Source organism: Martes martes (genome assembly GCF_963455335.1).
Source record: "Martes martes genome assembly, chromosome: 1".
NCBI lineage: Eukaryota > Metazoa > Chordata > Mammalia > Carnivora > Mustelidae > Martes > Martes martes.
The window spans coordinates 54,324,881-54,339,548 of NC_137888.1; the positions used below are offsets into that span (position 1 = coordinate 54,324,881).

Here is a 14,668-nt window from a genome sequence, read left to right on the forward strand (position 1 = left end):
CTAATTGTAATAATAACGATGAAGATAATTAATACTCAATATTGCTTTATAGTTTCTAGAGGGCTTTCACAATTTTTTTTTAACTAATCTTGGCAGGAGCCCCAGGGAATTCAGGAGGGCTTATTAGCCCTAAGTACATCATAAGAAATTGAAGCCTGACCAACATAAGCAGGAAGAGAAGAAATCAGCACTCTTTCCACTAAAACACATGGGCTGCTTACAGTTTCGATTTTTCAGGCATATCTGAGCCCTTATTTGGCTCAGATGTTGCAATTATAAATGGTATCTTAAGAGAAAAAAAAAACCCAAACCTGAGACTTAAAATCTCCAGAAGATTAGTTCCTTTGCAGTATATAAATCTAATTATGGGGAGAAAAATCTGGTTTATAGTTAGATTTTCAAACATGATCCACAATGCTCAGACTAACCTTGATCTCTTTTCTCAAGTTCAAAATAGCTGCTGTGTAACTTCAGCAAGGTCTCCTGGGATCTTAGATAAGGCTCATTCATTTGATTCTGTTTCCTGTGTTCCATTCAGCATCTGACTGCATTTTCAGCTCAAGAGAGACCAACCAAAGGCTGTGAGATTCCAGATTTGGCTATAGTAATTTCAGTGTAGGTTTGATTCCCCTAGTTGGAATGTGAATTCGTAACTCTGGAGCACTCTAGTGGCCTCCCAGGGTTTGGTACAACCACAGTGCTGCTATCTCAAAAGATTCACCCCACATTTGGGGAGCAGAGTTTGGAAAACAAGACAGTCTCTTATTGCCACATTCCTAATGTTGCTCCAGGAGTGAGCTCACATTATCTCTCTCAGATGATACGCTCCAAGTGTGTTATGATTATCGTGGAGTATAAAAACTAGCCCTGTGGACTTGTTTCGCAGTGCTTGGGTAGGTTTGTGTGTTCAATTACAAGCCGAAAGAGAAATGACTAATTTGTTTTTAAAGGACAAAAGCCTTTCTTTTCTCACATTTCCATTAGTTTGTCAGGGAGGGAAAAAAGAAAAAAGGAACTGGCTTGCTCTCTTGGTGCTCAGCTTCAGACTTTTTCTCTCTCTGAGCTTCTTCCATTTCCTGTCTCTCACCACCAGGCCTTCCTTTGCTTTGCTAACGTGCTGGACTCAGATCTGCTGTTGCATCCCAGATGACCACTTCTTGGCCTTACCTGTTTTTCCCAGTTCTTCTGTCTTAGGATAGGGTTCTCTCTGAGTGCTGACCCTGAAGACTGTCATTGGTCTTGGCCTCCAGACAGCATAGGATGTTCTGAGGATAGCTCCTGGGTCAAAGCATGGAGCAGAGTCAGGCTTACCTCCTCTTCCAAATTCTGGCAAGATCTCATTATATCCCTCTTTCAGATGTGGACAATCTCCAGGCCCCATGAATACTTTGTGATCTGGCAGTAAGTTTAGAGGAGGAGACATCAACAGAGGTGGCATGGCCTCCTTTTCAGTGATTTATGAGAATCTTCTCTGTGTTCTCACATTTTGCCTCTTCCACTTGGTCTGCAACCTAACTTGCTCCTTTTCTGTCTCCCAGTACACCAGACTCTGGGACTTGATGGCTGGTGTCTGTTGGCCAGCCTGCCTTCCACCCCCAGCTCCTTGTCTGCTGGCTTCTGAGCTTCTCTGAGTCCCAATCTACTTTTAGGCCTTAACTCTACCTCCCTTTTGCAATCCCTTTGCAGCCATCCCCTTGACTGCTTACTGTGTTTTTACTAATGCATCTGGAACACACAGGAAACAGAGCAGCTACTGAAATGAAACCATTCGAAGGCTTACCAAAGGCAAGAGAACTAACAGTCCTTGTCAAGGGAGTACTCTTCCCTTGCCTTGAGACTCTGGAGCTGGCTAGAGGCTGGCTGGGAACCTGATTTTGGGCTATGTGACAAATTAAAAGAATTCGGGGGCTCATGGCTCCTTTAGAGCCAATCTAGTCCAGCCTCCATCTTTATATGAAGAAACTAGAGACCTGTGGTCCTGCAGTTAATAAATTAAAAAGTCAAGAGTAGAATCTAGGTCTCTCTGTGACTGTCATTTCTGTTATCCCATGGTCTTTGTATAGAAATCAGGTCATCTTTTCCTAACCCATGTGGCCTTTTCTTTGACCTCCTGGGTTCGTTCTTTCTCTAAGCAGTTCTTCTGATGTAGTTCACCCTTCATCTTTGGAACCCTGCTGTACCCTTATTTCTGTAAGTTCTAGATTTTTCTAGGAAATGGAAGGAGAAGAAGGAATAGATTAGTGCTTTTTCTGGAAGAGCCATCTATAAAGTTGTGTTCATATTGGAGAAGTGATTAAGATTCACCCCCTATAATCAGAAGGGATAACTGAAGGATCTGGATTAAGAAACTAGAAATTCTGAAGCTTGTGAATATCTAATAGAGGTTTTTTATGCTCAGTGTAAAACTCAATATTCTGACTTCTTTATGGCTATCAGAGACTTTGAGTTTCAAGGCTAATGCAGAGTCATGAAACTTCTTTGGAGGGTTTCTTAACCAAATTATCCTTTATTTTACTGGCAGCTTTTATTGAAGTTTAAACTAAAAAAAAAAAAAAAAATCTTAAAATACATACCAGCACTGCTCTATGTTAAGCTAAATATCAAAGTATAAATACACCAAGACTGTTTCCTGGGTACAGATCTACAATTTAAAAGGAGCCTTTTTCCCTAATTTTTGATTACTTGTTTGAAAAGATACTTGGGAGTGTTGCCAAGTAGTTTCTTTTAAATAATTATTATCTTAAGCCTGTCCCACACGGCCCTCTATTATGCTCTGTTGAGGTAAGGCCAGGCCACAAGTCACAGTATGATTTCTGCTTTACATCCTTTCTTTTGATGTAACTGAAATGATTTCCCACCTGTTTTGGAATGGGAATCCTGGAATCAGTCTCTTAAGGGTAAAGATCTTAACAAATTCATAGCCTTGCTTTCCCAATGATGTACCTAACCTCGTTAAAAACCCAGATTAAAATGTTTAAGTGAAGCCCATGCAAGGTTTTATACCAGCATGTGCATTTTTTCACACCCTGAGTTATTCTTGCTCTGTTCTCTTCCTCTTATTTTAGCCTTCTTTCCTCCCGTGCAATTTGCATTGTTGTATTTCCAGCGTCTCCCTTCAGCTCTGCCTTCCGATCAGCACCTTCAGTTATCTCCTGGCTCTGTGCATGGAATAGGCCACTCAGACCTTGATTTCCCGAGCCACACTCCTCTCTTTGTCAGAAACTGTTTCTTCACCTCTCTTAAGGATTGGATGATTTAAAAATGGAAAGATGCCTTGCCTCTTTTCCCTGCTTAAAAGCCCTTAGGCCACTAGAATTAAAAAAAAAAAAAATGTTAAAAAAAAAAGTCTCAATTACTCAGCTTGACTACATGAATATATTCTTAAAAGCTTACTACACTCCTATCTACATATACTTGTCTTACTTTTAAATTGGGGGTGGGGAGAATGAACTCCTAAGGAAATGAGTGTATAAGAAAAGATATAGGCATCCTCAGTCTGTCCGAACTGGACGCAAGGTCTTGCATGGCATGCGTACTCCTTACTCTCAACAAAGTGACTCTTCAGACAGAAGTGTGTGCTGCTAAATGATTCACTGGTGTTCAGTTAGAATGAGGGTACCTAGGGACGCCTGGGTGGCTCAGTTGGTTAAGTGACTGCCTTCGGCTCAGGTCATGATCCCAGCATCCTGGGATTGAGTCCCATATCGGGCTCCTTGCTTGGCAGGGAGCCTGCTTCTCCCTCTGCCTCTGCCTGCCACTCTGTCTGCCTGTGCTCACTCTCTCTGACAAATAAATAAATAAAATCTTAAAAAAAAAAAAAAGAAGAAGAATGAGGATACCTAATACCTTTCTCCATTTTCAGTCGTGGCCTGTGGTACTTCTTTAAATTATCTCACTAATAAGCACATTGACCAGGTCCTAGACTTCAGTGAATGGGAGAGTGTTTCCTTATGTGCAGGCATCACCAGTGTGGGTCAGGTCTTTGCTGAGCAGTCAGTATGCACAAAAGAAGGAGGTCAGGCCTCACAATTTCTTTTCTGATCAGTCTGACCTGGTGATTGAAAGCAAATGTCCCAATGATGACTATAAATTTAGAAGCACATACTTAATCTCAGTGTCCTCAGAAGAAGAGAAACTTCCCTTGTCATCTTCCCCAGACCAGGTTGGCCAAGAAGATCTCGGATAGGAACCTTGACTCCCATGTGGAAATTATGTTCTGTTGGAGCACAATTCACTCAGATTTACGTACACTGTATTTCCCACCAAACCTGCAAGATCCAAACACTTAGAAAATAAAATGTTACTCCGATGGCCTTTTGGTTCAGTAGTCTATGAAAAGAGAGAGAGGGCATCTGAATCCTCTGTACATAATTTATCAAAGCAAATATAAAGAAGTATATTTGGGCAGCATTTTCTTTTTCCCATCAGTACTTTGAAAACTCTAAATCTCAGTTCTCCATTCGGATGGGTTAGGCATTGAGAAATGTTTCTAAGAGTAATGTTGATTTCTTATGTTTTTGTGTGTAACTGTATATGATCTGTCTTATTTCAGCCATATTTTCAGAAGACAAAAACACCACAGAGCCTGCTCATAAGGTTAAAAATGCCCTATCCATTCCCAACACTCCAGAGCCAACAACAACGCAAGAACCCTTGGTGGGCAGCCAAAAGAGAAAAGCAAGGAAAACCAAGATCACCCACCTTGTCAGGACAGCAGATGGCCGGGTATCACCAGCAGGAGGTACTTTGGGTAAGAAGAGGGAGCTTTAGATGAGAGAAACCAGATCAAGGTGGGGACTATCAAGGCCACATTGGACAGCAAATGGCTCTAAGCCAGCTGTGGGTCCTCATTGAAAAATAGGTCTGTTCTGTGGGTTTGGCCGCAGAAACATTTTCTTTGTCTGGATCTCCTTGAGAACTAGTCTTCCACAAGCTCCCAAATGTACAAAATGTATACGTGTTAAAATCATAGCTCTTTTTCCGAGAGCATTCTTAGAAAGGAAAGGTAATTTTTAGGACTGCGTGTTTCTCCTTCTCTTTCTCAGCATGCACAAAAGCAGTCTTCATTAAGTAAATTCCCAGAGATCCTAGACTTTTAAAAATACTAGATGAATCAGTGTTTCTTCACGGTTCACTGTTCAAGTCACTACGAACCATATTATCAAGTATTTAAAACCAGTGGATTAAGGAACCTTAGAAAGCATCCAGCACTTTATAATAAGTTGATTCTCACCACTGAGGGACCCTGAGAATGCTTCTGGATTTCTTGAGTTCTCTGGGCTGATCTTTAACCAAATCTTAACTTACACTCAATTTCTCCATTTTTCAGTCATGGTATATGGTCTGCTGGCTGTTCCTGGAGACCTCCATTGCGGCAGAATTGCCTGAGGGGCCCAAGTTAAGGAGTGGGGACAGAGAGTGACTCTGAGCACATCCCCCTCAGATCTTGGGGTGCTCCATCAACCAAGCATTAGTGGCCTTTGCTATGGTTGTCCTTCTACCTTTTGGCACCCCCAGCATCTCAGTCCCTCAGCTCTGAAGTGTCCCTCCCCTGCCCTATTCCAGTTTCCAGAAAAAGGTTAGAGGTCCACAGTGACTTCTATAAGTAGAAAAAGCGTTTAGAGCATAGGGGTGGAAAAGAGTGAAAGAGAAACCGAGAAACAGACTCTTAACTATAGAGAAAGAACAAACTGATAGTTACCAGAGGGGAGCTGAGTGGGGGCACGAGTTACCAGAGCTGATGGGTATTAATACATCTATCATAATGAAAAAATAAATTAATAAAATAAAAACTATTTAAATGAATGTGTTTTGAGTGTAGTATTTATAAATACCTGATTTAGGTTAATCTAATTGCAAATAAAGATTCATTGCTGAGATAGAATAGGAAGACAATTAGTGGATTTCATGCACATTTTATGTTTAGCATGTGTATATTGTTAGAACAATAAAGCATATTAAATATTACCATTTTACCCTGTTATATAAGAGATTAAGCTCAAATAGGTAGGATTTCATTTTTGAATACATTGACCTACTAGGTGGAAGTAGGGAGAGAACTAGATCTAGTTTTCCTGATATGTAGTCCAGCAGACCCCTCACTCCTTCCATTTTCACTCTGGGTTCTGCTCTGTGATTTTGATTTCATAAATTGTTATAGCCTCATTTTCACTTACAGAAAGAGTGAAAGATCTTAGAAATATTCCCTTCATTTAGAAAAGCACATAGCACTCTCATGTTCTGATATATGGCATTTACAGCCTTTATGAATTGCTTTCTATATTCAAAATGTTTTAAAAATCATGATAAAGATTCCTCCTCCCTTATAACAGCTACATAGTAAAGAAAGTATACTCATTTCCAACAGTATATTTTCATAGCGGTTTAGCACATCTTTGTGAATACCAGAGGTCCCTTCATCTTCCTTCTAGTAGGTCTTCAGAACAAGAATAACAGCTAGGGATCTCACTGGGATTGATCGATCTCATTGGGATTAGTATAGGCTGTCCCAAATGTTGGTGTCAGAGCAAACCCAATGTCCAAGTTGCCATAGCTGGGCATCCTACGGCTTCATCAGAAATATCTGCTTGGTCGGGTTTTTAGGGGCCTTCTAAAGCATCTACAGGCCCCTTTGCCGAAGTCCCATCAGTTTTATTTTGGTCAAAGCCTATTTTTTCGCCTCTTACTCTGAGACAGACCTATTCTTTGGCCTTGGATAAAACACAGCTTCTCTTCCACTTAGTTTCAGGGCATAACACTGTCCATAGTTTTGGAATTGAGCTTGATAAAATAGTTTTATTACCATGGGAGAAGAGAATCTGTAAAGTCTTGGTACTCCATGGATGACAAAAGTGAACAAAGAATATTAGCTCATTTCACATTGTCTGGCGAAGAGTCTTCTCTGTCCCTTCTCTGGAGAGGACGTGGTGATGAATTTCCCTTTTGTTACAGATGACAAACCAAAGGAACAACTGCAGAGGAGTCTCCCGAAAGTGACTGAGACAGGCTGCCATGACGAAGGCCCCCAGAACCCCGAGGCCGCAGAGACGCGGAGCAGCACTCCAGAGATGCCAGCCGTGTCTGCGTTCTTCAGTCTCGCCGCGCTGGCCGAAGTGGCCGCCATGGAAAATGTGCACAGGTGAGCAATGTGTGCCACCGGGATGTTGGGGGTCCTGGCCCGCCTTACCCCCTCATGCGGAACAAGATTAGGGAGAACAACATGGAAGCCAAGGCTTACTTGCCGACGGGGTATGTGGTATCTTTCACAACGCACTGTGGTTCACGAGCAAGTCATGTCCTAATTAGCAGTGTGGGAAGATACGGGAAAATAGTCAGCCAAGTATCGCATTTTGACTCTCTTGTTCCGTGGCTGCACTTCATTTCCATAAGAGGCGTGGGAGAGCAAAGAAACCCCATTATCTAGTCGTTAGGTGTGAGCTTCGAGGTCAGGCCGCAGACCTGGGTTGGAGCCCTGCATCTACCATCTGCATCTACCATCAGCAAACTGCAAGGTCGTGAGCAAGATGGATCACTCACCTCTCTACCCTCCGGTTTCTCTTCCGTGAAATGGGTGTAGGTGGCACTCATTGCACAGAGGTGTTCCGTGGCATGAGCTCATGCACCAGGGCAGGCACACGGGAGACGCACCCTCGGGCATGGTGCTGGTGGTGGTCATGCTACTAGAAGGAACCATGCTCAGGACGAAGGTCCTGTCATCCATGTCGTGGAGGGCAGGGGGCCTGCATTTGTCCTTGTCTGTTTGCTGAAGAGTCATTTATTTCTCTCGGCCTCAGTTTTCTCATCTTCCAGTGAGCATGACCATATCCCCCAAGAATCCCAGAATTGTGAAGATCACATGGGGTCATAGATCTGAAGGCCTTTTGAATCAGGAAAGCCTCACAGAAAGTATATTAAGTTCTGAGCGTATAATTGGGTATTCTGCTATTTAAATGGACCCTTTGGGAAGGCAAAAAAGCCATTTGTAAATTCAGGTATTTCATACTTTTGTTCGAGGTGGATTACCCACAGATGAGCTACTTTCCCAGACTTCCAGTCTTCCAACACGAGAGTTTTAGATCTAACACAACCTCCATACCCACCCATTGGGTTTCACTCTCCTCTTCCACATCCATGTTTAGGAGGCCCTGACGTAAGCTTTGTTTGCTTCTTGCTCTTGTCATATTACAGTTCTAGAGCTTTCTCACAAATCACCTCTAGATCAGAGAAGTTGAATTCCTTTTCACGTGTATACTGCAAGTGCCTAATAGCAAGTGAATGCTGACAGACATTGTTAAAATCTGCTCACGTCTCCAAAGGAGGGAACACACAGTTCTCCACTTACAGGGTTTTACAGTCGAGTACAGAGGACAGACTCCTCCGCATGCAAGAAGATGAACTATATGCCTGCTTGTTCTAAGTGCCCCATAAATTTTGGAAATAAGAGGCAGTGTAAGAAGTCAGAGGGGATCATAATTCAGGGCTTGGAAAAGTCTATCATACAGCCCCCTTTGCTGCTGCCAGCATCCCCTCTGAACACGACTGTGGTCCACCCTGGCTCTGCTCAGTAGCCTCCCAGGACTGGCGGCTTCTGATGGCAGGAAGCCTCAGCAGACCTTGCCTCTCATCTCCACCACCCCGTCCTCAACCACCCTGCCATCACGTGGCATCACTTGCTACTGCCTAGCCCAGCCAGGTTCTGGGCTTTACACAGTCCCCTCTTGGGCAAACTGCTGCTCCTCCTTCCATCTCTAGTCCTGCTGTCTTCTCTCAGTCTTCCTCCCGAAGTCTCTGGGCTCTCTGTGCATACGCTCCCAGCCCAGCTGCCACACTGGGTTGTAATTATTCATGGACACATCTGTCTCTTCCTGGTATATTTTGAAAGCACAGCACTGGTTTTAATCCTCCTGTCCCCAGCTTCCTTAGCTCTTGGTATAACAGTGGATGAATGAAAAATGGTTGGGTAGATGAGTAAATGATGTGTTCTTGAAGTGTGCCTGCCTAAGCTCACCAGCAAGCATAGAGAAAATGGTGTGAGCAAAGGTTCTTGTCTTTAAAACCACCCATTAGAAAGAACACTATTGCATACTAAAATCTTACTATCAGTCACACAAATGGTTAGTATTCTTAATTTCTAGAAAAACAGATCCCCTGAAGAATCTTAGTTGTAATTTTAGCCCTTACCTGTTTCTTTTTCTTAGTATTTTTATTTTTTTCATTTTTATTATGTTATGACACCATACTGTACATCATGAGTTTTTGGTGTAGTGTTCCATGATCATTGTTTGCGTATAACACCCAGTGCTCCACGCAGTCTGGGCCCTCCTTCATACCTGTTACTGGGCTCATCCATCCCCCCCACACCCCTCCCTTCCCTCAGTTTGTTTCCCGGAGTCCATCGACTCTTCACGGTTCATCTCCCACTCTGATTTCCACCCCCTTCATTTTTCCCTTCCTTCCCTTAATGTCCTCCATGCTATTCCTTACATTCCACAAGTAAGTGAAACCGTATGATAGTTGTCTATCTCTCCTTGACTTATTTCACTTAACAGTCTCCTCCAGTCCCATCCATGTTGATGCAGATGATGGGTGTTCATCCTTTCTGATGGCTGAGCAATATCCCATTGTGTATATGGACCACGTGTTCTGTATCCATACAGCTGTCAAAGGGCACCTCCAGCCCTTACCTCTTAAAGCAGAGCTACCAGACTGCCCTCTACCTGTAGGCTTCATGTAGTTTTACCTGGGCTGTACAGCAATTGATGACTGCTTAGGCATCACCCAGGTTTATATGTTAGAGGGTGATCATGAGAATTAGGAGTAGAAATGTATCGCCTGCATTCTTGTCATGAGAAATCTTAGCATTAAGTTCAGAAACCCAACATAGAGAGTCCGTTTTGCAAGATGCAGGAAATAGGAAGTTGGAATAAACTTTTGTTGAGAGCGTGTTTATTTAGTAGGGGTTTCATAAGGGAAAGCTCATTAAATTTAGTCCTAAAATCAGCCCTGCCAGGTGGGTCTTTTTGATTCCTTTTTAACGATGTTGCAGATGGTTAACTTGCCAAGAAAACACAGCCAAGCTGAGTTAAGCTTTGCAGGAAGGTCTTTGAACTCCAGGGTCTTTGCCTTTGCTCCACCGAGCTTGCTGCTTGAGCAAGCTTCTGTCACGTCTGAGGATGTCGTGACACATCTTGCTGCCACTTCCCCCAGGACCTGCCCCATCCATTAGCTGGAGCCACATCAGGTTCCCCCTCCTTTGTGCTTTTCTTTGACTCAGCTGGGCTTCCACCCCATTTTCTTTCTGTCCCTGTTGCTCTTTTTTGGATACTGTACTTCATCTTTCACTTCTCTCTCTTCGTCTTACGTTTCCTTTTTCACTACTTATTACCGTTCTTTTAGTGTAGTAATACTGTCACAGATTCCATCTTAAAGGTAAAGAAAACCAGCATTTTAATGTCATCTTCCCTGAACAAAGAGTTGAGCATATTGAACAGTTGGTGCTTGCAGCATCCCCACATGAATGAACAGATTAATCCAGAGGTTTGATTATAACACAGGTTTTGTTTTTCTAAAATCCTAATATCTTCGGCTAAGAGATTATTGGATTCTCAAATCCCCAAATGTTGTAATTTATCTACACTGTTTTTGTGTGTGTGCATCAAGAGAAAGAAACTTGGGTATAGTGATGAAAATTTGAATTTTCAAATAGTACAATTTGAATTTTTAAACAGCTCCTTTTGTTCTGTGTAATCTGAAGAAGATACTGTGTTGGAAAGGTCAGGCCACCAGAGGCCTGGCTGCTCCGTCAATGATTTCCAGCCTCGTGCTGTGCAGACCACTGGCGGCCAGAGCTGGGAGTGGACACTGTCTGGTCTTTGGTGGGCCTGCTGGGAAATGTCAGAGAGGTGCCCCATCCCATCTTTTTAGAGTAAAAAGCTCAAATTACCAAGAAATTGAAGGGTTTCCTTACAGCCATCAAGTAAATCTTTCCTACTCGTTTACCGAAAGCTGAATGAAAAATCAGCTCCGTCTGGTGGTAGTTCCAATCCAAACAATGAGTATTTCTGTGAATTGTCTAGTCCTCTCTGGAGTTCTCTCTCCACATATGTTGATTTGGCCCAAGTCACCTGGATGTTCTCACACTCTAAACTCAGTCCCCCCTTGCCTTCTTCCCCTGTGCATGGGCTGTCCATGTGCCTGTGAGACTTTTCTTTCGCCTTTTCATTCATTTGTGTTGGAGTCACAGGCCTCTGGTGTCAGGGGCCATTGCTTTAATTGGCCTTACGTTTTAAATTGGGTTTATTATTATGTATCTTGGGAAATGAGCCTGGAGGTGATCAGTTAGTACAGGAGAATTTTCCCCTTGGGCAGCTCGAGGAAAGGCATGGTTCATATTTTAATATCAGTGGATCAAGAAGAAGACTTATCTTAGAGCCACGGCCCTTGATTAAAAGTTCCCCACTTCTTAGGGAGTCGCCCCAAATCTGGTGGCACTTGAGGTCCTGCCTCTGCAAAATGGAGGTGGTTGTTTGGGGGCAGAGTAGATGGTTAGGTCATGCGAGGGGAACTGAGATAAGAAAATGTCAAAAAAGAAGCAGCTCTGAGAACAAAAACAGTTTTAATTGAATAGCAGAAGCAACAAGTCAGCCTTAGGGATTAAAAGATACTGGAAAGCTCTTAGGTTTACTCATCATCCTCTCCTCTTTCTGATAACGTACTCTCAGTGGGTGACTTTTTTTGTCCTTCTCCTTGTTTTGCAGGGGTCAGAGGTCCACTCCGCTCACCCATGATGGACAGCCAAAAGAAATGCCACAGGCCCCTGTACTTATTTCCTGCGCTGACCAGTGAAGCGCCTTTAATTGTAAAACATTGTGCTTTACCTACTACCCTAGCCCTGTCTGTACCGAGGGATGCCAGTGAGTCCGTGTGGTGGGAAATACAGACTGCAAACAAGTGCGTGTTGCCCTGCACGGCCCAGATTCACTTGAAGCAGAAGTTAGCATCCTGGGCCGCTGTGTGTTCTTTTGGAACCCAGAGTCTTTGAGGGTGATGTTCTCTGTCTTGTCAGGAGCAAAAAACGGGATGATCCTGGAGCTTTGCTTTCTATTGAAGGCTTTTGACGGTAATAGGTGGTAACTTGGTAAAAGGCTGCCTTTACTGTAGCTCATCCAGCATCTCTTTTACCAACCAGAGAGTGTGAAACTAGTTTCGTATATTACCTAGTTATTCTTTCAAAACAAAAACAAAAAACAAAACAAAACAAAACAAAAAAAACAACAAAAACTGACGCACTGCACTAGTTATTATTAGATATTCTTAGTCTTTTTTGTACATGGAGATTTAAGTTCTAAGATGGTTTATATAATAGGTTATACCTACATTTATATTGTAGAATAATATTAAAAAGCCTGCTCCAGAGACCCCCAAGCAGCACGGGCAGGCGGATGTACCATTGTTAGCGGTGTATGCTCGGCCTCGTGGTCCATATATTCTGCACTTTTATATTTGCCACCAGAGTGGTAGTTTGCTGGCAAAACAAGAAAAAAGAGAGAGAGAGAGAGAGAAAAAAAAATTTAGAATTCTTACAAGCTGAATTTTTTCCCTTAGCCTTGAGTAACCAAGAAGCATTTGCTTGGGGCACATTGTGGCAAATATTTTCCCAGACGGGAAGAGTCCTGCAGATTACAGATTACCGATGTTTTCATGCCTTGAGGATTCTTTTATTTTTACACAGGGGTCTAAGTGACCAACGGATCGTTCAGACAAACAAAAAAAGAAAAATATTATTCAGAAGTGACCTTAGTATTACTTCACTATTCTGAACACATTGAAGACACTCACTTCATGTGGACTTTGATCTACAGACCTTTCCCATCCATCCCAGACAGACTGGACGGGTAGCAACTGCTATGCACAGCCTGATTGCCGCGGCGGGGTTCTAGAGCCATTTTGAGTTGTGTGTTGTGAAGGAGGTATGGAATAAATGATGAGGGAGGTATGCCTGACCAGGGTGGGAGTCTTAGTCATGGAGCCACCTGCAAGTTTGTTTCCTTTTTGTGTTCTGTTGCTTTTGAACATAAAACCAACCTTGTGTATGCCAGTGCCAAGCGGATTACCTGGCTTATTAGAACATTCGACATATTGACTTAACCACCTGACATTCACAGTGTCTTGTTTCCTAGCAACACATGCAAAGTGATAAATCAGAATTAGTCGGAGGCTACCGATTTTACAGGGTATTTGTTCCATAGCACAAAGTGTATCCCCACTCTTGCATCGCAGCACAAACTACCAAATTTTAATTATTGGATTCCAGCAATAATTTTTATTGGTTTTCAAACTGGCGGAATTTTGATAGCATTAGTTCGAGTTTGAAGCTTTTGAATTAGATCTCTACATGGTGACAGTTTACAAGGTTTTATCTAGCTTTCTTATTTATACTTGACTCAATTGTAATGATGACTTTTTTTTTTCCTAATCGTAATTTGACCTAATAGCCATACAAAAAAAAAATGACTCTATTAGTACCAACTAGGTTTAGCTTTTCATAGTTGTAGATATTACTTCAGTTTCGGTGCTGGAAAATATGTACAACATACTAACAGAATTGAAAAAGAATATAGGGATTTGTTTGGTTTGTTGTTGTTTTTTTTCTTCAAAGCAGGTAAAGAGGGCAGCAGAGCATTGGAAGGTGTCCTCAAAAATGCATAATCATTGTGGGCATGGAGGAAGAAGGAATTAGTAATCTAGGTTAGTCCGAGGTTAAAGCTTAACCCCATTCACATAGAAATAAATCAGGTAAGCAGCCCCAGATTTTAGTGTAATATTTTTACTATGATGCTGTTTTATTAATATTTTCTAAACTTCAAAACACAAAGTGAATGTTTGAAAATTGCTGGGTCCCAATGTTGGTGGCTGTTGGAGTTTTTGGACCACTTGCTAGCAGTGATTTAAAAATTATAATTAGCTAAAAATAAAAAAAAAAAAAGTAAAAGAAACCAACAACAAAAATTGTTTGGTGCAGAACATGCACCTTGACAATGGTACTAACTTGTTATTCTATAGAACACGTTAGAATAGATCTATTTTTGCCAGAGCACCCTCCTTCAGTCCTCCAATGACATTTCACTAGATTTCCTTAAGAGATTGCTGTATATTCATGGGACCTTTTTTAAAAAGAAGCAAAACAAAAGATTACTTTTTTCTATGTGATTAATATCTTACTTGATCTGCTTTTCCTAAACCTCAGTGGCTTTTCCCTTAGGCACGGGTGGGGTGGGAGGGCAATCTACTGGATATGACTGTTTTCAGATACTTTAAAAAAAAAAAAAAACTTTTTGTAGAGATGCTTAATTTTTAAGCGGTTAGGCACTGAGAGTAGCAGAAATCCTGCAAAGCTTTATAGTCCTTTAGACACTCGCCTTGTTGTTCTCTGAGTGAAGTCTTGATTTCAATAATAGTGCTTTTCTCATGCCCTGAATCCGCTGGAGAAGGGTGTTGGTATTTTCAGGTAACAACATTTGTTAGCACAAATATTTCAGACCAACCTGTAGTGCCCCCCACCCATCTATCATTTTCATTTCATTTCTGTCATTCTTTTATATTTTGGAAAATCATATTGCTATGGTGTGTACCTTAATCTGCCAGCAAACACCATCGACACTAACATTTG

General features: G+C 42.1%; 1 protein-coding gene across 5 annotated transcripts in view; it reads left to right on the forward strand.

The window, feature by feature from the left end:
• BBX (BBX high mobility group box domain containing) overlaps nt 1–13,959 on the forward strand; it is a 275,536-nt gene extending 261,577 nt beyond the window's left edge. For all 5 annotated transcript variants that reach the window (XM_080823292.1, XM_080823289.1, XM_080823291.1 and 2 more), the window contains 3 exons: nt 4,553–4,750; nt 6,952–7,138; nt 11,757–13,959. In XM_080823292.1, coding sequence (XP_080679418.1) covers nt 4,553–4,750; nt 6,952–7,138; nt 11,757–11,844 — 473 coding nt within the window. In that variant the 3' untranslated portion in view covers nt 11,845–13,959. The remainder of the gene's footprint in view (nt 1–4,552; nt 4,751–6,951; nt 7,139–11,756) is intronic.
• Nucleotides 13,960–14,668: the final 709 nt, after the last annotated feature.